Source organism: Amphiura filiformis, chromosome 12, assembly GCF_039555335.1.
Source record: "Amphiura filiformis chromosome 12, Afil_fr2py, whole genome shotgun sequence".
Classification (NCBI taxonomy): Eukaryota; Metazoa; Echinodermata; class Ophiuroidea; order Amphilepidida; family Amphiuridae; genus Amphiura; species Amphiura filiformis.
Window position 1 is genome coordinate 61408473 of NC_092639.1, and position 27517 is coordinate 61435989.

Genomic DNA, 27517 nt, shown 5'->3' on the forward strand with positions numbered 1-27517 from the left:
CAGAGCCCTTAAAAATCATCAACATTGTACCATTATCGTCTCATTTTAGTTAACTATGCTTATTTTGGATGTGACAAGATCCATGTTATCATGGTTATTGTGCTAAAGCAGCATCAATACCGAGATGCGAACCTGTAAACATCATTATCTTATTGTCTATATCAGGTGGTATCATTATCAGAATTCAATGATGTTTGAAATAATAATCGAGAACACATCATTGTGATCACGGCATATTGATGGTCCAGTAATATTGAAGACAGCATTGAAAAGACTAGATTGCGTATGACGTCCTGTCAACCAGACCAAAAATGCCGAACTGCGCAGGTCAGAAACCAATCACACCGCGCCTTTGCCCTGACGTCAGACGCAAGCTAGTCTTTTTAATTAGGTCTTCAATTATATATTCCTGCTAAAAACCCATTAACGTCACCTTTGTTGACAGATTATATAAAAGCTTGGTCGCCAGTCGCGCTCGGCGAATCGCCTGAAACGCTTCGTGTGTTAGATGGGGTCGACGGTTTATAGTTAACTGTAATTCGTCACTATATAGTGTTCATAATGATATTTACTCTGTTGACAGATTATATAAAAGCTTGGTCGCCACTTGGTCGCGCTCGGCGAATCACCTGGAACTCTTCACGTGTTAGGTAGGGTCGACGGTTTATAGTCAACTGTAATTCGTCACTCTATTGTGTTCATAACGATATTTATTACTCTGTTTTCATCTCTTCATCTGTATCATCATCACGGTAATCTTTTTGAGATGCACCATCATCGTCATCATCATCATCAACATCATCAAGTGTTCCTGTATCCGATCGCATACTCATTTGATCAAAGGCTGCAGTACACACAGCTTCTGTGTCCAACGTAGATGTTGCACTCCTTCCAGACATGGCCGAATGAATGCGATGCTTTGTCGCCCATATGTCTTCATCACCGTCTCTCGCTTCTTTATAAGATGCCAGTTCATTCTGGATCTTTTTCACCGCGTCAGCATTTCTACCAGCAAGTGTGTCAACGTCTGGGGCTACCGGTAATATATATGAGTTGCTTTTCTCCCCAGCATAAAATCTCGGTTGATTTAATTGGCGCTGTATCTCCGCTCGTGATAGAAGAGGTGGACTGAAGTAGTTTGCGGGGTTTTCCCAGTCTACTTGGTCTTTAGGTACTAAGAGCACTTCTTCAACTGCAGGTAGATGTGCTTGATCTTTAAACAGTTCATCGAAAAGATTCTTACGACCGGCGCGACCACCTTGCTTTTGAAGCAATTGTGTCCTTAAATCGGCAATATTGGCAAAAAATCCGATTCCATCAGGAATATTAAAGGCGCTAATACTACTTTTACGTAGTAATGCTGGTGGACCGTTATCACTAATTGCAGTTCTTACCCGATCATGAACCCGAGTGTCCCGTCTTAGTGATGGTACAGAGATATCACCTTGTTCAATTCGATGAAAGACTTCCAATGGAGATAGTTCTGGGTACATTCTACCGACCACATTCATTATGGCTAACTGTTCAGGACCCATACTCATTGGAAACGATTCAAGATTTCGAGAGCTAGCATCAACACGCCTGTACAGCTTCTCGCAATCGTAACAGTGCCTTGGACCAAGCACATCGCAGCATTCACGAGAAAGATCATTGATGCAATCACAAAGATCCTCATTGAAAAAACTTTCACTTCTAATACATGGTCTCTCGTTAAATTTCATAGCAGGGTGTGATCTTCGTCCACTATCCATGGGATGGCTATGTTCTGCCAAGTATTCACCCGGTATCGACCTAGGACCACGTGAGTGTTGTCTGTAAAGCATTGCACTTGAGATATGTTGTTGACGTAGTAATCTATGGGATTCTTCAGTGTCGACAATAGACACTACATCCACAGGTTTAACATGAAGATATTCCTCTGACACTGTCTCTTGATTGTCCATGTCATAATCAGTGTATCTAGAACTGCTCGCAACGCTTCGAGGTCGACTGGCAGTGGCAGAACTTCGCGGTGTATAAGATCTTCGTTGCCGCGACACCTGAGATCCATCTGGAGAAGGCAAAGTGGTTCTGGAGTATGGTCTTCGTCTCCTGTCATCACTCGCAGTCACAGGTGTTGGTGGTCGCGATGGCGGTAATGTTATACTCTCAGAGGAGGAAGAAGATCGAAGTCGCGAATCTGTTTTTGAGATCACCTTGTTAACTGGAGATCCTAATCTTGATATAGGTTTCGTTTCAGTACGTGAGTTTACATGTAGAATTGGAGATGTTTTGGGTCTGAAGGATCTGTCATTTGCAGAAGTATTCCGAAAGGGAATACTTGCTGACCGGTCAGCAGTATCCTTTACAATTGCAGTTTCGGTTAGCTTTGGAAAGTATCCGTGAAAAGGGCTATCGCGTCCTCTTGAACTTACAGTTCCATTGACTCTCCTGTTGCCCTCAAGTTCCTCGTGAGCCGACCTTGCTTTGCTGATAAAAAACAAACCGTTCTGGTCAACAGTGTTTCCAGTTATACTAGCTAGACTACTGGTTGCTTTTGCAATACCTTCCGGTGCGGATTGTTGAGTTGCTGGTTGTCTACATGGCCGGTGGTGCTGTTTCCGCAAAGTGGGGTCCAGACGAGACTGGGTACGAGGACTCACACTACCAGCAACTAACATTGTATATCGAAGTCAGCGCATTCTGCACGATATCTGGAAAGACTGGAATCTGAAATCATAAAATGATAAAAATTAATTGAAATTAATATAAATATATGAACACAGTGTTATGCCCTAATCTAAACCGTCTCCTAGAACTATCGACTATAAATCCGTAGTGTCCAGGCAAATTTTGAGGGGGGCACTTCAATAGTAAAGTGGCATGCACATGTGCGTCCGTAGCTTGTATATAGGTCATTCAGGGGAAAAATTAGGAGTGTTTCGGGTGCCAAGGGGGGGGGGGAGGGGGTTCTTTCGCGGCAGATGCTGAAACTGTTAGGTCTTTCGAGGTAAGATCCTAACTAAAATGGGGTCTTTTGAGGGCAAATGCTTACAAACGAAGAAAAGATCCAAATATGTTCTTTTGGAGCAGATTCTAACAATAGTCTTTTGGGTGCAGATTCAGTGTAACAGCATGATAAAAATGTTTTCCACAAATAAGGTATTGGGAGCATGGCCTTTGGGGGGGAAAACAAGAAAAATATGGGGTATTTGGGGAAGATCTTTGGGGAAAATATGGGGTCTTTGGGCAGTGGCGTGCGCAGCACCGGCATTGAAAGTGGGGGGGGGGGGGGGTGTTCAGTTCCCCCGCATGGAGTCTGATTTAGGTGTGTAAGGTGCGGTTTTAGCGTTTCCCCCGAATGACCAACAAAAGTGGGGGGCCATGCCCCCCCCCCCCCTTTGCGCACGCCACTGCATGTCTTTGGGGACAAACTGGCAATGGGGTCTATGGTAGTCTTGCCAGCAAGACTTCAGTCTTTATCATAAACATAATGACATCTACGGACCTGAGTATGCTGAGTTATAGTTATAGTTACTAGAACTAGGTCTATGGGAGAACACATAATAATCTATGTGATGCGATCAAGCAAAATCAGTCGGAACTCGGAAATATTAAATTTTCAGTTTCTTATAGGATAGTAAAAAGGATTTACAAGGCTGAATTTGGCAGAAAAACCCATCAAATTTGAACAACCAGTTCCAAAGATATACGCAATTAGAGAGTTTCCAAAACAGGAGGAAACAAAAGAAAAGTTATCCTGTGTTTGGCTATATCTCAAAATCAATATTTCCGAGTTCCGACTGATTTTGCTTGATCGCATCACATATAATAATGCACATCTATCGTATCTGTAACTTGTCCACGGCAGATTCCCATGGATTGTACTGTGAAGTCCATGAGTAATGTGCCCTTAATTTTGTTTTGTTTGAACTTGCTGTGACACTAGACCCATCCTTGAACATGACCTGTGACAGTAATGGTTTAATGTATTTAGTCGCTTGGTTGAACAAGAATATATGTACACCTGTCAAAACAATACAACAAAACAATACATATATTAGTATATAACATGAGATTCTTCTCTGACATTCACTTTATGAACAGACAATTATTTAGGCATACAAAAAGTAAATTTGTCACAAAATACACCTGATTTTTTAAAATCTAAAAATACAGTAAATACTGCATACTGTACAAAATACAATAATAAATAAATTTGATAATTATTATAGGCCTATTGTGTAAACCTTCCCGTAAATACCATGTTTAAAAATATACAAATCAGTACATAGCTCAACCATTAAGCGCACATCATTTTCCGGTTCGCCCTAGGGGTGTTGAACTGTACCAAGAAGAAGAAGAAGAAGAAGAAGATACCTCATTTTGTTACATGTCCCATCTCTTATGTCCATAAATGATATGAGCGTGTATTTTCTCTGTTCCATCTGTGCTTCCATCTACAGTTCTGTCATCACTATTAATTATTATTAATTGAATTCTAATTGGTATTTACAAGTAAACAAATAACTTTGTTTAGTAAACGTCCATTACAAGGCTTTATTTAAACAAGTGTGTCAATTTCTCGTTTACAGATCTTATTACTCCTACTAATTCTTTTGTATATGCTGACCCTTCACCCACGATAATCAAATATATCGACTAACGGATCGATTCACCAGGACAACGGCAGACATGTACTTTTAGCATTGTTCAGTTCCACACCACTCCACGCCATACATAAATTCTGCCAGTCACATTTCCCCAATATGAAAAGTAAAATTTTAATTTTAATTTTACTTCATTAAAGTTTGGCGGAGGCGGGATTCGAACTCACGGCGGCGGACCACTGAAAACATAATGTCGTAAGTTCTACTAAGTAAAAGTTAGTAAAAACGATGTCTCGTTCTACTAATCAATGATTTGTACGGCATGACAAGCGATGCTATATATTGGTTAGGCATGCTTAACTAACGTGCCTTACCAACGAAATGATTAGTACGGCATGGGTTTTACGAATTTCAAACCTGCCGTAGGCCTACTAAGCTAAAGGATCGTAAAAACGATGTCTCATCCTACTAATATTGGTTAGTTGGACAGGCTCAACTGACTAATATTGGTTAGTTGGACAGGCTCAACAAAGATTAGAACTCGTTTGACTGGCGGAACGAATCAGTTGTACAAATGTGATGTACGATGGTTGTGAAGGTGGAAAAGTATGCATACAGGTAATATTTCAAGTTATTTCTCTCAAAATGAGCACTAGATATTGTATTGATGGTGTAAGCTTCTTTTCTGTATGATCAGAAATGCTGTGCACATGTACATTGTGGTCGTAGAGACTAAAAGTCATAACTGCGTCACATCGCATGTAAGCTTATACATGTAGCTTTAAGCTTACATGCGATGTGACACAGCATCGTGACTTTTAGTCTTTACGACCACAATGTACATGTGGCACAGCATTTCTGATCATACAGAAAAGAAGCTTACCATCAATACAATATCTAGTGCTCATTTTGAAAGAAATACCTGAAATATTACCTGTTAGCATAGTTTTCACCTTCAAGTTTGTCGCTGCACAACCGCTACTCGGTCAGTCGTCTGCAAGCGTGGTCGAGTGCAGAACACATGATCGAAACAGCGGGAATGTTTAAAACATCGTAAAACCACCAGAGCTTTGTAAAACCAAATGGTACAACGAGTTCGTAAATGCTGCGATGACAGGGTTTACGAATTATCGATGCTGTACTAAATGTTGCATTGTCGTAGAACTTCCAAATCCAATTGGTAGGACCCACTCAACAACTATTATTCCTTCATTTACGAGTCTTGCATACGTCCGCTTAGTTACATATATCGTAAGACATCGTAAAAATTGGTAGAATGCGCTCAAGCAGTTTATTTTACTAATTTAAATTAGTAGAACACAACGAAAAACAAGCTTTTGTTTTCAGTGACTGCTTTGGACACACTATGAACCCAGCGCCTTAGACCACTCGGCCACTTGTCTTGTTGGAATTCATTTGAAACTTATTTGAATATATAATCGCAACTTCAACATAGGCCAACCACGTGACAAGCACATTGAAGGCAGAACGTACCTTATTTTGGAATTTTATTTGCCTAAAAAAACATTTATATGTATTATTAGCGCTCAATTGTAGTTAATTGCGTGTTTTATACAAAAAAATCCAACAATAAACATGATAACTGGGCGTCTATGGACAATACATTATATCGATTTGACACGTGCTTGTGTCTCAGTACATACTATAGAGGAAAACCTACCATTTTCTTGTATATACACGTTCGATGTTTTGATCAAGTATGTGAATATTCGACATTAGACCCAAAATGTTTTTTTCAGGAAATAAAAGATTAGATTACCATAAAAGCGAAACAGTAATCTTTGGTTGGGTCTAATGTAATATTCACATAGCAGCAGTGGCGTACCGTGGCCACCCCAACCCCGGGGTTTTGCCGCCCCTACTTTGACCCCGGGGGCTGGCGCCCCCAAAGCCCCCCCCCCCCCCAAAAAATACGCGCCTGCATAGGATTTCAACGTTTTTTCTATCCTCATTCTTGCTCAATTAAAAAAATAGTTTGGCGCATATAAAATTGAAATAAAATTCTCTGCCTCTTACATCAAATGTGCCACAATTGGGTATCACGAATCGTTATATATGATGTGCAGTTAATATTCATATTTTCTTTTATACAGAGGATGCTTCAGTTTTGACAAGAAAAATATTTTCTTGAAAACCCTCTCACTCGGTTGAGGTAACCACGCTTCCCTAGAATGTGCAATAAATTAGCATTAAAATTTTTCTTATTCTAACAGCAAGCGTTTCTAGAATGTATTATGGCGAAATGTGGTGTAGTTCAGTTCAGACTCAATTATGGTGATGCACATGCGTGTTTACTCAGAGGTGAAAATATCAACACTATAATGGCCTATAATTAAGGGCTCGGATAGCGATGTTTGCACAGGACGTATTTTTGTGGGGACCTGAGAGCACATCAGACACACCAAATTAGATTCTGAATACGACATGTACGAGGAATGTCTTTCTGATATTTAGCATAATCATTTTTGATTTTTTGAAATTCGCGATAATAATACAAATTTGATTGCAACTTAGGGGCTGGCCCCGGGGATCTGGCATTTTCTTGGGGGGGGGGTCCTAAAGTCAGCATCAATAAAATCGCGACCCCTATTTCGGCAACAACAATTGGAGCAGCCCCCCCCAAATTGCTATGATAGCTTAGGTTCATTTAGAGTTAGACAGAGTCAGGGGTAGGGTTAGGGTGTTCGGAATAGCGGTTTTTTGTCTCACCTGTGATGCGTTGTTCATTTTCGGTCGGTGTTGGGGGCCGGGGGTGTGTGTGTAGGGGGTGTTGGGGAGGGGGTATGCGGCGCGGTGGAGGAGTGTGAGATGGATTTGTAGTTATGAGAGCTAAATAAACTACTCCATGGAGAGTGAGTCCGATTATCTTGACAAATGTATTTGCACGAGTCGAGTACTACATTATACGCCATATAGGCCTACTTCGAGTAGGCCTACATTTTAATAATATCAACATTTATATCATAGGAATTTATAGTTCTGTAGGGGAAAGTGGGGTAATCCCGGGCACCTTTCGTTAAGGCTACACAGGTACAAGATTAAATAAAGCTCATCAGTGAAAATCATATCAATGCAAAGTAGGAGTAATGTTCTAACTAGTAACCAGTTTTTAATAACTCAACATCTATAGTTAATAAGTTATAATTAAAAAACAAAATGGAAAAAAATGATGGGGTAATGCCGGACACGGGGTAATCCCGGACACATGATTGTTGCTAAGAGGGAAAGTGGAGTAGGATGATAATCCCCTGAATGTACTATTAGGTACTTCTGCTACCTGTAGCATACAACTATGGGGGCTATTGTTGTTGTCTATATTTTCGAAATAACAAGTGTCCGGCATTACCCCATCTGTATAGAGACGCATGTGTGTCCGGGATTACCCCTTACGGTCTCGATTTATTTTTTCAGTGCTTGTTCTACTAATCCATTTTAAGATACCAGAATTCATACATCCAGCTAACAATCAGGTATCAAACATAATTTTCATCCATACTTAATCTGTGTCCCTTGTCGCATTAACTGTCACCCAGCTAATAAATCACTTTTCAGATAAAAAGTCAAAAATGACAATTTCTGTTTTTTCGTAATTTTCACAAAGAAAGACGAGACCCAAAGCGCTGGTAGTAGTACACGTGAGGTACACCTTGAGGTAGCTAATACCCTAAGGTAATAGTGCCACCCTTCTCCGTTTAGCTGCAATCGACGTGTCCGGGATTCCCCACAGTCCGGCATTACCCCACTTTCCCCTAACTTAAATGAAATTCTGAAGGAGGTCGATCGGTGACGCGTTAATTTCTAACCAGATTGAGATTGATGTTTCATTGTAGGCCCAAGGCTCAGTAACCGAAACCTTCCCCCCTTTTTGGAGACAACTATTTTTGTCTGCAAAAAATATCGATCCTGGGGTAACGGTGAGGACTCTTTTTTTTTCAAAATGGGGATTTCTTTTAGAATACCCTACCACTGTAGATTTTCAATGGGGGTCTTTTATGAACGACCCATACACATATACTGTGAATGTAAAAAATGGTAGGGTATTCTAAATAGCCCAAAATGGCTGCCAAAATCCCAATGCATGGCATTTTAGCAATTTGAAGTCATTGTTAGATTTTTTCTTTGCAAATGAAAATCAATGCTAGAGGGAGTTTTTTTAATGGCCGCCAAAATGCCATTAATGTACTTAACATAGCCATTTTCAAGTTTTTACCATAGTGTGTGATTTCGCTTGTCGCTTTCAGCAACAGGTTCCATAGTAAGTCACCGTTGCGTTTCGCACAACAATTGAAAGTTGCCCTTTGATGCGAGTATTGAAAGCTTTCCCCCATGGTAATTGTTGCTTTATTAAACCATGCATAAAACAAGATTTTTCTATAGTTTTACCCATATCTATCTTAGTGTTAATGCCGAAGAGGTATCCCGTATCTTCGGATTTATACCAATTTTCAGCCTCTAGAAACCAGGTCTTCTTCAAAGCTACGTCTTCGACCAAAACCAGTCGCTGGAATTAATAGTTACAGGATAATATGGCGTAATTTCACTTATTTTTCATGTGGAATTGGAAAAATCACTCAAATTGAGAGTGCTGTTGACGAACCTACACTGTTAGGACAGTTGGGTAAAGTTTTGCCCAGGTAAAGTTGGCGCTGGGTGCTATATGAACAGCCCTCTTTCTGGCCAATGTTGTGCAAAATTTACCCAACTATATCCCCATAACAGCTTACGAGGTTTTTCTGCAACATGAAGAACTCGATTATAGGTTTATACACATTTGGCTGTTTAGTGATTCTGATATTACAGGTAAGACGTAGAATGCAAATGCAGGTATAACCAGGCCCGTACGCGGGATTTTTTTTTTGGGGGTGGGTGCTGATTTTGAAAAAGTAGACTTTTTGCCAAAGGGGGGATTTCCCCCTAATTTGGACCTTTTTTGACCAAAAAACCGTAAAAAACCTGATTTTTTGGCTCGTTACGCTCGCAACGAGGACTTTTTGTATACTTTTTCAAATTTGGGGAGGTGCGGTCGCACCCCCGCACCCCCCTGCGTACGGGCCTGGGTATAACATAACTATTAACATGCATTTCGCTTTGCCTTTATCCTTGTTTTCAAAATGGTTAACGACTTTTGTGAAGCGATTCTTGCTTGGCTAAGTTGACTTAAAGGCATATTCAGTGATTAAAGTGTAAAAAAATATGTATAAACAGAAAATTGCCTAAAAGTGAAGGATAAGTCATTAAAATTGTCATTTTAAAATGAAATATCTGGCAAAAAACGAGAAAAACAGCAATACTGTCCAAGAAGCCGCGTTCAAATACATGAACAAGGCCTATATAATAATTTCTTTACTTCTCATATTCAGTGATTTGCTCATTGAGAAACTCACAAAAATTCAGTTTTTGCATCTTTGTTAGTAGTAGCATAGATGTGCGTGTGTGTTGCTTATCTTCGAGTTTGAGTCTCGAGTCAAATTTTCGAGTCTCGAGTTTCGAGTCTCATATTTCGAGTTTCGAGTTTTATATTTCGAGTTTCGAGTCTCATATTTCGAGTTTCGAGTCTCATATTTCGAGTTTCGAGTTAAATTTTCGAGTTTCGAGTCTTATATTTCGAGTTACATTTTTCGAGTTTAGAGTCTTATATTTCGAGTTTCGAGTCTCATATTTCGAGTTTCGAGTTAACCTTTCTGAGTTTCGAGTCCTTGGAGTTTTGAGTCTCATATTTTGAGTTTTGAGCCTCATATTTTGAGTTTCGAGTCTTATATTTCGAGTTTCGAGTGTCAAATTTCGAGTTTCAAGTTTATATATCGAGTTTCGAGTCTCAAATTTCGAGTATCGAGTGTCAAATTTTCAAGTTTTGACTTTATAATATCGAGTTTCCAGTAATACAAAAAAGTATTTAAACAAACAAAACAAGCAATCACAAAACATATACACAGACATACATATTAACACACATATTCACAAAAACGTGCATTTACACGATAATGAAATTCAAATTCAAACGGACTCAAATGAAACGGTTTAAATGATGATAATAATAATAATAAAATTGTATAGGCCTCGTCTCTCTTAGATTTCAAATGCCAACCAAATTACTTCATGCTCTGCCCAGAACTAGAACAAAATAGGGTATAAATTGTCAAGATTGGGCGATATTGTAGCAACAATTATTGATCTTAGAATTAAGAATAACAATATTCGTGGAGTTATAATCGAGACTCGAAATTTAGACCCAATTTCGAGTCTCGTCATTTTAAAGAAAACTGACCTTTTCTAACGGACAAATGACATTCAAAACCCACTCATATTATTTCTTGGTCAAAATACTATAAAATGGGTGAGAAATAGCTAATTAAATTCTGCCTCCTAGAGAGTTATAATCAAGACTCGAAATTTAGACCCAATTTCCAGTCTCGTCATTTTACAGAAACCTGCGCCTGCAAGAGGTTGAGCCGAAAGCCGTGTATTAAAGACAAAATAGGACATTTCACATGAAAATGTAATTTCTCTACTTAGTGAGTGAGTGTGTGAGTGTGTGAGTGAGTGAGTGAGTGAGTGAGTGAGCGAGTGAGCGAGTGAGTGAGTGAGTGAGTGAGTGAGTGAGTGAGTGAGTGAGTGAGTGAGTGAGTGAGTGAGTGAGTAAGTAAGTAAGTAAGTAAGTAAGTAAGTAAGCAAGCAAGCAAGCATGCAAGCAAGCAAGTAAAAGCAATCAATCAAGCAAGCAAGCAAGCAAGCAGGCATATAAGTTTAAAGGAGGATTTCGTGATCCTAGCATCCTCTTTTTATGACATTTCTCAGTAGATATCCACGAAAAAAGCTTATTTCCAAAATTTCAGTTGATTCCGATTTTGCGTTTGCGAGTTATGCATGATTATGTGTATTACACTGCTCCTTAGACAATGTGTTGTAATTTCGTTCTGGTGCACCAGAACGAAATTCAAATTTAACGATATTTTTGCTAAACGAATTAATCTGCAAGAAATATTTGGTACATAAACATTATGTAGCCAGAGGTATCCAGTGGTGTAGAAATCTCAACATTTTTTGGGAAAAGTGGGGGGATGAGGCTGTGGATCACGAAATGCCCCTTTAATATAGGCTGAGACCATTTCATGGTTCAGCACCGACCAGATACACCGACCAGATGGTTTATTCAACTCAAATTCAGTCGCACCGCGGCACAGTGGCCCAAGCTATTTTAGGACTAGGCCTACTTTACACAATTGCCAATATGCAATATCTTCACTTGCAGACCTTAGTTTTTATTGAAATAAAGAATTAAAAACAAATAAAACTCAATACAATCAATAGGTGACATGTTTGCTTAATACTATTTTCTAAATTGTTTAATTTTTTTCACAACCTGTATGCATAAAACGCCATACAGTACTTTTACATTTGACCAGGCACGGACAATATATTTGCGATAGTACTATTGTACACCATACATTTGAACCCGGAGTTTGAAAAACGGTCACAGCTAGCAGTCACGTCCAGGGTTGTGTGAATGCACTCTAAATAAAAAAAAAATAGTACAAATTACTCAATGTTAAGTAAATAAGGAACAGAGCAACAAACTATAGTCAAAAGGAACTCAATATTGAGAACAATTTATATCGACATTAGTATTAATCGACACTGGTTTAAGGGATCTAAAATGAGCGTTTATTGCGTTTCGACAGTATTTTTTGTGGGACATGAGAGCACCTCAGACCTATCGAATTGCATTCTGAATACGAAGCATGGGTTTCTGATATCAAATAATTTTCATTTTTTGAAAATTACAATATAATACAAATTTTATGACAAATTATAAAAATTTGATATTTTTCAAATTTTGATATATAACAGTCCTCGAAGTAAATTATATAAATCTAATGATATATTCTTAAAGTGTATGTAGCAGGAAGGAAAAGCCGACGGTCAATTGAAAATTTTGACCTTTCATATTGAAGATATGGATTTTTTCCCAAAAATACCTAATTTTTTTTGTGTGTTTTGGGAAAAAAATCCATATCTTCAATACGAAAGGTCAAAATTTTCAATTGATCGTCGGCTTTTCATCCCACCTACATACACTTTAAGTATAAATCATCAGATTTACACAGTTTACTTCAAGTACTGTTAAATATTAAAAATATCAATTTTTAATTATTTGCCATAAAATGTGTATTAAATTGCGAATTTCAAAAAATAAAAATTATTTGATATCAGAACGACATTCTTCGTATTCAGAATGCAATTCGATATGTCTGATGTGCTCTAATGTCCCAAAATAAATACTGTCCAAACGTTCATACCCCAGCCCTTAATTCACTCATTTTGTTGCTCTATGTCCCCTTTTTACCTGACAGTTGAGTAGGCCCATATGCAGTGAGTGAAGGGACAAAACAGCGTAGCTTATGTAGCACAATAGATTACCCTATACGTTGTGTTCAAAATGGGCTCTATTCAAATGGCTCTACCTACCTTACGAAGTGACTCAATTTTTAAAAGTAATATTTTCCTGAAAGACAAACAAACAAGCAAGTAAACGAACGAAAAGAAATATATTGGTGAGTGGTGACCAGTGAATTTTCGAAATACTGGACCGCGAAACTATCAATTTTGTTCTTCCCATTTTCAGAAGTAGTGCCACTTGTGAACTTGCTTGCACAAGCCTACATACCTGGTACAAATTTTTACATTATTATGTTTTAATGGATCCAAGTGTGTGAAAATATTGGATCCAACACATAATAATGATAAAATTGGATGCTTTACGCCCAATATTCATTGGTCTCGCTATGAGTTGTAAAATATTGGACGAGACGTAGCTCGACCAATAAATATGGGCTCAACCGATCCAATTGTATATCAAAATCTTCTTTTTTTTTTCTTTTTTCGATATTTTGATTTCCGAAATGTAAAAACACTGCAGATCGGGACGGAAAGCCTTTAGCGACATTATTTGGTGATGTGAAATCTTGTCGATTTTTTTTTATGACTAGCACTACATTTGGTACCTAGTTTATTTAATGTAATATTATTAATTACATGTAGGTCTATTATTACTTTTACCAAGTCTAAGCCCAATTGACCAACAGCATGATAGCGACACTGTTTGATCCCGAGTGGCACTATAATATGAACTTTGACCATAACCTCGGTTTGATGACCTTTGACCTCGGATGACAATGACCTTATTTTTTTGACATGTTCCATTGATTTTGTGCATGCTCTCCTTATATGGAATTCTTTCACCGAGTGTAAGCCGAATTGGGCGGCGAAGTAGTAGCCCCGATCATGCCCGATGACTGTTGATCAATTGACTTCTTTGAAGCACCAATTTTTGAAAATTTGACCATTCCTGAAAACTTGCTGATCATATTCCGTGTTTGCCTATCCCAAACAAAAGTACAGACATGACATTGCCTGTGTATATGCCTACACATGCCACACTCGTGTGCACGTGAAATACATTTTATAACACCAATTATCATGGACCTGCAACAATCTATTATCTATGGCGATTTGACCCTGAATGTGGCCGATTCCACCAAATTTCATGAACCTGTGACAATCTAGCCTGAATCCTTCCAGGCCCAGAATTGCGGCGCCTTTTATTACCCACAATCCTTTACGTTGCCTTCAGCACAACCCGATGACCGTGCGTAGATGTTGAAGGACTGGAGGATTTAGTCTAGTGACAATCTGTGGTGCTGTGACCTCGGATGACCCAGAATGACCCCAAAATGACCTTGACATTTTTTGGTCTCGCATCAGTGGTCAATTCCACTCAATTTCATGAACCTGCGACAATCTTGACCCCAGATTACCCCAAATGACCCCAAAATGACCTTGACAATGCTGGTACCACATGACCCCAAAGTGACCTTGAAATTTTTTTTGTCTTGCATCAGTGGTCGTTTCCACAAAATTTCATGTACCAGCGAGTCTTTGGCGATTCAACTCCGGCCCCGGATGACCCCAAAATGACCTTGACATTTTTTGTCTCGCTTCGTTAGCTATATCCACCCACCAATCGTATAATTATGTTAGTTACCTGGTAAATGGTGTTAATAAGAGAGACTGGCCATGGCAAGGGAGTAAGAGAGAAGCATATCAATTTGTAAGCGCTCTCTTAGCAAAGTCACAGTTCATTGAATTTACAACCGTATGACAAAACAGACGAAAATAGTAACTTTTTGCACAAGATTTGCAATTTTAAGAGAAATGGCCATTGCTCATTCTTTTTCATTTAATGAAATAAAATTTGACGCGAAGTGTTCGAAAATTTGGACTTTCATCGCTGGGGGGGGGGGGGCAGAATCGATGCTGAATTGGTGCCCTTCCCTGTTAATTGACTGCATGACGCGTATCTCTGCTGCATAGATTACCAGAAGGCCTTTGACACCGTGTGGCAAGATGGACTATGGGCAGCAATGAAGCACCTAGGTTACCCGGACAAGATAGTTCGACTCTTACAGGCTTTGTATGGCACATCGAAAAGTGCAGTGAGGGTGGACAAAGATATCACAGAGTGGTTCAGGACTGCCACAGGATCAGGAGTAAGGCAAGGTTGCATCCTATCGCCACAGTTATTCAGCATACTACTGGAATTAGTCATCAGTTTAGCAATCCAGGACCTGGACACTGGCATCAAAATCCAAGGCAAAACCCTCAACAATCTGCGGTTTGCCGATGACATTGTTTTAATGGCAGATTCAGAGGATGACCCCAAAATGACCTTGACATTTTTTGTCTCGCTTCGTTAGCTATATCCACCCACCAATCGTATAATTATGTTAGTTACCTGGTAAATGGTGTTAATAAGAGAGACTGGCCATGGCAAGGGAGTAAGAGAGAAGCATATCAATTTGTAAGCGCTCTCTTAGCAAAGTCACAGTTCATTGAATTTACAACCGTATGACAAAACAGACGAAAATAGTAACTATCGCCACAGTTATTCAACATACTACTGGAATTAGCCCGGGGGGCCTCTTAGAAAATATTTGTACGGGGGTGCTAAAAGTAGACTTCAGATTGTTGACCATCTCTATACCTGCGTAGTGCAAAAAAGCACCCGATTACTATACCTCGCTTGTATCACTAACCAACCCATCTCTATACCATTTTTACTGCAATGGTGACCCATCATTATATCATCAATATACCAAAAAACTTACAACAGCCCATCTCAATACCATCACAGAAATAAGGGGTCATTAATATACCCGAAACAATTTCAAAACCACCCCATTGGTATACCAAAACCGATGAAAATGCACCTCAAAACCTTTGAGCATCCCCGTACACCATTTCTTAGGGAGAGGCCCCCCCGGGGGAATTAGTCATCAGTTTAGCAATCCAGGACCTGGACACTGGCATCAAAATCCAAGGCAAAACCCTCAACAATCTGCGGTTTGCCGATGACATTGTTTTAATGGCAGATTCAGAGGAAGATCTTCAATCACTTGTAACTCTAGTCCACACTCAAAGCAAGAAATTTGGCCTCACTCTAAATAAGGGGAAAACTGAAGTTCAGATCATCAACAAAGTCAGCCACCCATTAACCATCTTCATAGAAAGCGACCAACTGAAGCAAGTCCAAACCTTCACCTACCTGGGAGGAGTTATCACAGAGAATTCAACCAGTACGGAAGACATCAAACGGAGGATTGGACTGGCAATGGAAAGCATGCGGAAGTTAACCACAATATGGAAGTCAAAAGAAATTAGTATCAACACAAAAATGGAACTCTACCAGGTGCTAATCTGGTCAATAGCAACATATGGGGCAGAAGCTTGGACGCTCAAGAAAGAGAAGAGATTGCTGGTGTTCGAGATGTCTTGTTTAAGGTGGATAATGGGAGTCTCCAGAAGAGATAGGCTACGGAACACATCAATAAGAGAGGCAACAAGCAGCCAGGTCACAATACTAGACAAAATCAAAGCCAAACAACTGTTCTACTTTGGACACATCGTACGGATGCCAAAGGACAGATACCCTAAATATGCCCTTGAAGGTAGAATACCTGGACACAGGCCTAGAGGTAGACCCCAAAGCGCTGGCTTGACAACATAAAAAGCAGCTGCCAAGAACTTGGGATTACATCAATCTACAATGCAAGGAGTATGGTCACAAACAGAGGCATATGGACTTCCATGGTGAAACGGCTGCTAGCTCCAAGGTTCCCAGGATCCGAGGGAGGAAAGCAATAAGTCCACGTAAGTCCAAGTCCTGCCCCCGTATGACAAAACAGGCTAAAATAGTAACTTTTTGCACAAGAAGAGAATTGGCCATTGCTCATTCTAGTGACGCAAGTGTATGGACATTTCAACAATATAAGGTTTTGACTTTTAAAACCTACATTTTGGTCAAAAAATGTGCTTGGATAGGTAGTTTTCAACAGATTTACCACATTCACCTTGCTATAACGTTGAATTGCGTTATCTGTTGACCTTGTGACGAAAAGTGTTTTTGGGGGAAGTGTTAGCTTTCGTTTGATATAAAATAAAATCTGAGTGGATGAAGGGAACACTTGAGGTTTCGACAAAAACCAATGAAAGAGGTCCGTTTTTCAGCTAGAAGCTCCACAGCTCTCACACTGCTATGCACTCAACCGTGTAGTGTAATCAAACACTGTGGTGGAAACATTCACTGCTTGTTGTTCTCTGCTTGGAAGATCTTGGAAGAAAATGTGTGCTCAGGTGTATCGAGGTGGAAACTGTGCGCATGATGGTTTATAAGAGAATCGTTTTTGTATAGAAACCTTTCCATATGACCCCAGGATTGGGTCCCCGCAGTGGCGTAGCTATAGGGCTTGTGGCGCCCCACAGTGACATCGCCCCGATATCTTCATGGTAGAAATCGCCATGGTAGGTTGAATCCACAGCCACGTACCCATGGCCATTTTATTCGGACCTTATGAGATGCATAATTAGCGAAGTGACCTGACTAAGGCTACTGACAATAGACGGTGTAATTGATTTCTCGCTGTGTGAGTAAGCTTGTATACGACATTGCGGTCAATGGTTATACTGTCTCCACTTGAGTGAGTGCCGCTATAGCCTGCTGCGCTCTGGAGTCCATACAGGACCAACGCAATATAAAATTAGAGTTTTGGTCAAATTTTGAGTTCAAAGCGCACGGCCAATTTTCAAAGCGCACGCTAACGACTATCATATCTGTTCAACACGTATTTTCAAGTGTATGAGACCACATCTGGTTTCTTGAGAAAAAATCATTTACGGAGATATTCATCATTTTCTAACCCAGTATCCGAAGATTTTCGTCTGATATCAAAATCGTGCATAGCAATTCACGTGTATCGATCCCGTGTATTCATTTTAATGTCTCTGCTGCACCAAATAATTATTAGCCAGGCGATGTCGGTGTGCGCCCAGGGCTAAGAAAACATAATGACGCCCACCCATTTTAAAAACAATTACACGCGTGGAGCGCGCGAAAATCTGCATAAATTGGGCCTACCACTAATTAATTTTGGTTACGATGAAGTTGAACATTGGTCTTAAATTGATCTTTCAAATGATTTTATGCTGAAATGCACGCGAAGTGCGCGAAAATTTGGACTTTTATCGCTTGGGGGGGGGGGGGAAGAATCGATGCTGAATTGGTGCCCTTCCCTGACCCCGTATGACAAAACAGGCGAAAATAGTAACTTTTTGCACAATATTTACAATTTAAAGAGAATTGGCCATTGCTCATTCTACAATGTTCTAGTGACGCTAGTGTATGAACATTTCGACAATATAAGTTTACTTTTTCATTTATTGACATGAAATTTGACAAATATTGTAAGGAGCACTTGAGGTTTTGACTTTTAAAACCTACAGTTTGGTCAAAAAATGTGCTTGGATAGGTAGTTTTCAACAGATTTACCACATTCGCCTTGGTATAACGTTGAATTGCGTTATCTGTTGACCTTGTGACGAAAAGTGTTTTTGGGCGGGTGCGGCGTGCCGCACCCGCCCTGTATTCTCTGACTATTGACCTACTTTCTCACATGCCGCAGTGTTGAGAAAATATTCGTGCCGGTTATATCCCAAACACCCACAGAGGTGATAGTTTACGGCGAGTTTTGTAATTATTACTTGATTTTGATATGTAAGTAATACGATAAAGTCATCATAGGCAGTAATGTGTTTGTATTAAAAGAAATAACAAAAATAATTATTTTAGTAATAGAAATACTATTTGGAAATTGCAGCAAGATTTGCAGATGTTTTTATTTGAACAGTACCAGTTCACCAGTTTTGCTAGTTTTCCTAATCTTTGGGCTAAATTAATAGCATCGTGAAGGTCATATATATCATTTTATACTGATAGCTTCGGCATGTACTTAAATACAGCTTGTATGTGCATTGTGTTCAGTGTGTACATAGGCTATTTACTTTTCAAATCTTGTGACAAATAGTGCTTGCTAATGCTTGTATAAGGTATTATAGACAAATTATTAAAATGCATGTGCACCAGTAGAAATGGCCCAGGTTGAATAAAATAAATAAACATATGAATGAATATTTTATTCCCTGGATTATTTTTGTTGGGACAAAATAATGATATAGTTTGACGCTTTGAAATACAGTTATGTTAATCATAATAAAGTTACAAAGTTAAAAAATAATATCGAAATATTGTAAAATCAAACTTTTCCCCTCATAAGTTGTATCAAAACAACATATTGAGGAAATTGATATGACTCACCAGAGAAGATGAGCAGAAGTCTTTCTATCTGATGATAAAAAAACACCTCTAGGTATGATTACGAAAATGTTTTAAATAAAGTTAAATGACAAATGAAATTTTTGCATTTAATCACAGATTAAGATTGGCAAGGCGATAAAACTTTCTTGGTCATATAGTCTATTGGCTGGTTTCAAGTGGTTGTTATTTTCCACTGGCATTATTGATTTATGGATTGAATTGGTTTCAACATATGTTCAATGGGTTTTCAAATCATTCTTATGTTTGCTGTTGAGAAGTGAAGTCATACATGTATCTACCTAGTGTTCCAAATTTTTTAAACTATTGTAGGCCTACACTGCCTGATTAATTTTCTTTGTTGGAAGTTGATGGAAACTAACTTATTATTGGAGTGACCATATTCTACCATGGAATAGAAATTTAAAGGAGATCAAATAGTAGAAGTACAGGTAAATAATCTGTTGGGTAAATCATGAACTTATATAAATCATTTGTTTCATATTTGGATTTATTAGTCGCTTTGAAGATTCTCAGAGAATTATGAAAGATGCTGGGCCTATTTAGCATCTACAAATCTATAATTTGGCATTAGAGAAGATTGAGATCCTGCAAGTATAAATAGACCGGTCTAGAAACATAGATTATTGTGAACATTCATTAAGTTTGTTGTTTTAATATTTATTATAAGAATTTATCTTTTTAGTATGATATTGGAAAGAGCTAAGTGTGAAGCAATAAGCATCAGTATTCGAGACTACATGTAATAGCCACAGCAGTTGAGATTTATTAACGCTACATGTAACAGGTCCAGAGTAGGTAATAAAGAAACACCAAAACATTGGTAAGTTTGAAATGACAATATGTTATATGTTGTCATAATTTATTTGTCCTAGTATTTAGTTTAACATCAGGCAGTGTACGGCAGGTTTTCGAGTAAAGGTGATATATTATTACAGCACATTTGATTTTAATTTTCATTCTCTAAAAACACAATTTTAATAAGAATAGATGATGGCTTAAGGACCCATTGGTTATAAAAAAATGGGAGCTAGTGTTAATTTCATTTTGTCAGGAAGTCAGAGATTTAAAAGGAAGAAGGGCAACACGAGATGGTACAGGAGCATCGATTGATTGCAGACTATCACATGAAAGTATTGCATTAAATGAAACTAAGTATATGCCTATTTATAGTATTAAGATGAAAATTTTGCCTGTATGAGGGGATGTGATGGTAAGAGGGGGTTTAATGATTTAATTACCTGGTTGATGATGCTGGTCATAGTAGATACCAATATAGCAGCATCACAGATAGAAATGATACAATAATCGCATCAGGTTAGCTTCTGGCAGCGAAGCACAGATTTGTGCATTGCATTAGACAAATTTTTCTTAATTCATATTAACACGTAATCATGGTGTATTATTGAAGTTATGTGAAACCCCTCCATTAAATATATTAATATTACAATTAGACATGATCATCTGTCCTATAGGTCATGACAAGTGTCAGTATAAGAGAGATGTAGAGAATATGTATCAATAATTTTTTTTATTTATTATGGATTTCATTTTGATAATCGCAGTTGATGTGTTCAGACCAGTGACTATTTGGTGCAACACCAAACAAGCCAATATAGGAAAAGTGTGGTAAAAACAAAGTTGTATATAACTTGAAATTATATAGGTAAATGGTTCAATTATATAAAAAAAAAACCATGATTAATATAGTAAGGCCCTAAAATCAGTCAAACGGAGGTACACAGGTTGAAAGCAAAAAACAAGTTGATTATTGGGGATAGGTAGATAGATTGCTATTAGGGAATTGGTATCAGTCTATATAAGCCTACAGCTTGAATAACAAAGGAAGTTTCTTTCAGCTTGTAATTTATTGCAAGAATATACAGTTACACAATAGACTACTCCATAGGATTTGCAATTATATAGGTAAATGGTTCAATTATATAAAAAACATGATTAATATAGTAAGGTACACATGTTGAAATCTAAAAACAAGTCGATTATTGGGGATTGGTGGATAGATAGCTATTAATTGGTATCAGTCTATATATATAGCTTGAATAACAAAGGAAGTTTCTTGCAGCTTGTAATTTATTGCAAGAAGGTACAGTTAACTTTTTATAACTGTTAAACTACGAGCTTTGAGTGGAATGGTATGTAGAAAACTGTGAAAACTTGACATGAACAGCGCAGATTATGGTCATCACAAATAATCAATTTTGCTGTTGGTATAGAATAATCAATATATTGGTTTAAGTTAAGTGTTATCATCAGATGGAAAGGACATAAACTTGTCAGAAAGCATTATTCTATGGCATGGATATCATGTGTTCAATAAAAGCTAAAAAGAATTACTAATAAGATTTTAAGACATCAATTTATAGTACTATTTTAAGTGAGCTACATAATTGTTGTTATCAAGGGGCAAGATAGTTGTTATTTAGTAGTCACTGCCTCCCTGCTACACATTCCAAAGGTTTAAAAACAATAATTATCAATGTGTAATTAAATAGGATATACACTACTAGGTGAAGAAGTACTTGGCACACAATATTATTAAAATAATTAAGCGGACATCATCAATAGTTAATACATCGATCTTCATCATGTTCATTGAACTAAGCAAGCTGTCAGATAGGCCTATCTCAAATGGGTATATATTAATGCTTGAAACCTTGATGGAGACCAAGCTTTAGAGTTGTTGCTAATTAATGCTGATCAATAACTCAATATGATTTAAGAAGATGATGATTGGGCATTTATCAAGGAAAATTATAAAGCTTAGGCCTTTATTTAATTATAACAGGCTTACATTAAGGTTACAAATTATCAAATAACTTTGCTTGGGAAAACATACATAGAGTTTCAGTTTCAGTTTTATTTACCAATTGAGTCAAATAAATCACAACAAACGGTATTACAATGGAGGGATGGCCAAAAAAGAGCACAAGGCTCGTACAAGTTTAGTCACCCTGAAAGAAATTTAATACTTAAATACTATATACGTGCAAAGACGAGAGACATTATGAAACGACAAAGCTACAACGTGCAAAGCGAGACAGGACAACACAGATGAGACAGAAAAAAATGTTGGCAATGACGATATAATCATGATAATAAAAAGATGATTACGAGACTCAAAGTCACAACATGATCTATAAGTAAACCCCAAGCAATCTAATTACAACTCATATTATGATACAAGATAATCTTTATACAGGTTTCATTCTAAAACATTTAACAGTGTTACAGTTACGAATATTGAGATCAATAACATTCCAACTTAATGGTCCCTGTCTTTTAATAGTGTTATTTGCAAGGTCTATACAATTCAGCTGACCTGGTTCCATAAGAATGGAAGGTATTACTCTTCTTAAAATAATCAGTGAAAATATTTGGGAGTAAACCACTTTTGAACTTATCATAAAGAGGGAAATTTGATGTTTGTGAATATCATAAACTGTATGTGTATTTTAATCTCTTAAACAAAGGTTGTGTGTGTGCAAGGTAATGTGAGTTGGTGCATAAACGGACAATTTTCTTTTGTTTGAGATGAATAGATGATGCTAGAGGAGAGTGTATAACATAGTATTATCCAATGCAGTTAGATCAACATAAAAGTTAAAACATTAGCATATTTTATTGGTGTGAGATACGCGTGTGGAGCTTCAGATTTCGGAGCTTCAGAGTTGCTTTTTGAGGGATCACTATATAGGAAAGAGTTAATATAGACCTTCCATCTTTGGATTGCAAGGATTAGCACACATGTTGGTATGGGCATACCTCCACATTGTGAAATTAACTGTAGGGAACATAGTTAATCATAAATGGTCATTATTTTCAAAGCATGTACCATTTTCCTTCATGAAATATATCAGCCTCAGGAAATGAATTTTAGGATACCAGTAAACTATAAAGAAGAGTTAAATTTAGCCCAAAATGATGGGATTTGATTTTGAAATAATCAGCATGTAGCTGTGATCATGAACTTAGGCTATCAGAATATGTAATTTATAGCTTTACAAGTAGATTTGGCTAAAGAAATTTATCAGCCTTGTGAAGGTTTATGGCTGTTGGGAAGGTACAAATTATACATGGTATATGAAGTAGGAAGGTTTAGTAATTCCCTTAACTTAGCACCACTATTCGTCTGTATACACAAATCAAACTGGAAAGTTATTAAGATCATCTTAAATATGGAGAGCTCATATAAAAAATGGATATAAAGCTACTGGTGAGCTATAACTTCTCACTCTTTAAGGGTAGACGAGGTATTGTTGGTAGAAAAAAAAAAAAAAAAAAAATCGAATTTTATTGTCTGGATCAATGTATTGTTGAAAATTGACACCTTGATGTTTTGCAAAGGTTCAGTCTACAAATCGTATACTTTGCAAACTTGCTTAATTTATTGTTGTTAATGAGTTATGTACGTTTTACAAAAGTGTTGTTGTTTCAGCCCTCTTCACAACGTAACTCAAGAACCGCACCATCTATAAAAGTATATCAGTGATATTTTATTTCTCCTACACACTCACTATGAATTGAGCAATGCAGTTTTTGCCAAAGCTCACTACCATTCGTAAGATGCTGTGAACTACCAAATCAGAAAGTTTAATGATTAAGAACCTTAACTCGCTCTTCCTTTCTCTATGTGGTATTGTAATTTGAAATGGTAACATCGATTGCATTTTAATAATGTTATTTTCTTCCATGTACAGGTTAAGACTGAAATATGTTATTGTTCAGCAAACAGGATGGAAAGAATGTTATCAGAGTGAAAGATTTCCAAGGCAACACCAGTAACAAAATAGAGTATACGCATAAGTTGGCAATGATGATAATTCAACAACATTACAGGTCGGTCTGGTGCATAGGCCTTTCTGAGGTGGAATATATGAAAGATTTAATAATAAGAAGGATCAAATATAAAAGGATATATTCAGAACATGTGATTTATAGTGATATAGTAATGGGAATTATCACAGTAAATTGCTTTAAAAAATGTTGAAGGATAACAGAAAAGACGTAAAATTAATGAAAAGTATCAACCTTATGCGGATATTTGGATGTTATGAATAGTTATGAAAAGAACATCTATGATGTTGGAAATATTGGTTATCAATTTATTATTGGAATTAACAATTATCAGATAGCCGTAAAAAATGTTGAACATAATAAAAGGTAAATATTGATATTGTTTAATTTATAGCATATATTATATAGCTATAAATGAAAGATTCACCCTCATGAAGGGATTGGGCAGAATATATACTGCATTTCATGTTAAAATGTCCATATTATGCTGATTTACGTGCTAAACTATTCTCAAATGTTTCAGAGATTTATGATATTAATAACATGTCTGATAATGATATATTTTTGCTGCTAATGGGATTTCAGGATTATGATGCTATTTCTTTAGTTATAAAGTTTGTTAAAAATGCATTTGAATCCCGAGTTACAGTAGACATCTGATGTACATGTTTCTCAATGTTATACAGTATGTAAAGTGAATGTTGTAATGTTTTATACTACCATTATTATATCCTTGTATTGATGTATATGTGTTTTGACTATACCTATATGTGTGGTGCATGTCAATAAAGAACTGATCTGAACTGAACTGTAGGCCTAATTCATATAGGCTTTTTGATGAAACAAAATAACAGTTAGAAGTCCTATTAGTTTATCCCTTAGAAATTATAAGATTATGTGATACAGTTGGAGCATGGAATATCTACTTTATCAATGGTTGGAAGCAGTAATAGCTCGAAACAGGTTCTGGGATGTTGAAAGTCTAGTCTAGTTTAGTATTTAACTGGAATACAGTATCGATGAATAAGAGGGAACTTGCAGTTATTATGTCTCGGGTAGGCTATCAGGATTAAAACATGTTTGAGGTATGTCAAATGGTGCGTCAGTAGGAATAGGAAGAATTGAGGATATTATTGTTTGGTTTTAGGCGCTGTATAAATTGAAGTTGTTGTTGTTAATTTATTATACTGTATGTGTATGTATTCGGTAGTGAAGATCATTGGGATTGTCTTGTTTGGTGTTGTTGGGCCAAAACTATTGCATAGTCTTGGTTGGGTGTGAAAGTTGAAAGTGGGGAAGTTAAAGTCAAATTTTGGCTGGATCAATACTCCCTAAAAAATTGGCTTATAATTTTGAGCCAAAAGTTGATAAATAAAATAACATTGTAATTCAATTCACTCAGCAATTGAAATTCTACTTATGATGAGATGATTAGAAATTAAACAGCATACATAAGTGGCAAACTATATAGTTTGAGTTTTATTTGTTTTCTGTGTCCGAGTACAATCTTAAATAAAGTTAAATGACAAATGAAATTTTTGCATTTAATCACAGATTAAGATTGGCAAGGCGATAAAACTTTCTTGGTCATATAGTCTATTGGCTGGTTTCAAGTGGTTGTTATTTTCCACTGGCATTATTGATTTATGGATTGAATTGGTTTCAACATATGTTCAATGGGTTTTCAAATCATTCTTATGTTTGCTGTTGAGAAGTGAAGTCATACATGTATCTACCTAGTGTTCCAAATTTTTAACCCACCCTTCCCTCCCATAGCATATGTATAAGCAGAGAAGATATAATTAATCCATTACATCTTCTTTGGTATAAGTTTATTAGTAGGAGATTATATAGTAGATTTTGTTATAAAAAGGCAATCAACAGTAATGATAGTGAAGTTATAGGTATAACAAGTCATGGTATTTCGCTTAAGAAATTAAAGTCCGTTTAATGAGATTGCCTCTTTTAATTTACTTTCACTTCATAAAGATTTGAATATAGAATATATATAGAATATGGCTGTTGTAAATACATCTTATACTTGATAGCCATTAAGTATATTGGCCCAAGAAATATGCTTGCCTTATTTGGTATTTGGCTGTAAAATTATTATTATTATTATTATTATTATTATTATTATTATTATTATTATTATTATTATTATTATTATTATTATTATTATTATTATTATTATTATTATTATTATTATTATTATTATTATTATTATTATTATCATTATTATTATTATTCAGTTAAAACATTTTGAGAGTATTGGGCTAAAGAAAGATATCAGTCATACAAATGTTATTGATTGTTATACAAATGTTATTGATCGTTGCGAATATATAAGGGATAAGCATATAATGGAGAAATTTAACTAAAGAATATTATCAGCATTAAGAAACTAAGTGGTAGCTGAGAGTGAGAAATGTTATAAACATACTTTTGATTTCTCAATATACCTACCATTATATTTTGAAGGTATTTAACTGATGAGGAGCTATTCAATTGTAGCCGGACAATTGAATATTTAAAATCATACTTACCTTATGAAGGTATTTGAAGACTTGGCTATTTAGAAATATACGAAAGTATGATGGTATTTATGGTTTGTATTGATTGATAGCCGCCTTAGGCAGGTATTTGGCGGCTAAAGTATAATAGCCTTATGCAGGTATTTGACTATTTAAAGATATACCAAAGTATGATGGTATTATTGTTTGTATTGTTTAATAGCAGCCTTAAGCAGGTATTTGGCTGCTCAAGTATTATAGCCTTAGGCAGGTATTTGGCTATTTAGAGATATACCAAATTATGATGGTATTAATTGTTTGTATTGTTTGATAGCAGCCTTAAGCAGATATTTGGCTGCTAAAGGATAATAGCATTATGAAGATATTTGGCTATGCAGAAATATACCAAAGTATGATGGTATTTTTTGATATGGTTGTTTGTGTAATTGTTTGCTTGTTTTATAGCAGCCTTATTTGGCTGCTTAAGTATAATAGTCTTATGAAGGGATTTAGCTATTTAGAAATGTAACAAAGTATGTTGGTATTTTTTAGTTGTGCTTGTTTGTTTGCTTTATAGCAGCCTTATGTAGGAATTTGGCTGCTAAAAATATCATAGCCTTATGTAGGTATTTGGCTGATTAGAAATATCCCAGAGTATGAGAGTATTTTGTTTGCTCGTTTTATAGCAGCTTTTGTAGATATTTGGTTGTTGAAAGTAGTTGGCTGTTGAGATATATAATAGAGTATGATGGAAAATTATTAGCTTATCTTATCGGTTTGTTTAATTGTTTAGGATTTGGCTGTTAAATTATATATATATAAATTATATATCTGCTTATGGTGGTATTTAGCTT

General features: G+C 36.8%; 2 protein-coding genes across 2 annotated transcripts in view; one reads left to right on the forward strand and one right to left on the reverse strand.

Moving 5' to 3' along the window:
• Window positions 1-4581, reverse strand: LOC140166542 (uncharacterized). Its single transcript, XM_072190027.1, has 2 exons — window positions 4360-4581; window positions 1-2709 (listed from the first exon to the last, which is right to left on the reverse strand). The coding sequence occupies exon 2, from the start codon at window positions 2658-2660 to the stop codon at window positions 714-716; it is 1947 nt and encodes a 648-aa protein (XP_072046128.1). The 5' UTR covers window positions 2661-2709; window positions 4360-4581; the 3' UTR covers window positions 1-713.
• Window positions 4582-9014: 4433 nt separating this feature from the next.
• The window catches only part of LOC140166979 (tenascin-R-like), a 65443-nt gene continuing 46940 nt past the window's right edge, over window positions 9015-27517 (forward strand). Inside the window, exon 1 of the mRNA XM_072190461.1 lies at window positions 9015-9410. Coding sequence (XP_072046562.1) covers window positions 9351-9410 — 60 coding nt within the window. The 5' untranslated portion in view covers window positions 9015-9350. The remainder of the gene's footprint in view (window positions 9411-27517) is intronic.

What these genes read in the sequence shown, in the direction of transcription:
- LOC140166542 (XM_072190027.1), bottom strand. Translation starts at nt 2,660, where the DNA reads ATGTTAGTTGCTGGTAGTGTGAGTCCTCGTACCCAGTCTCGTCTGGAC.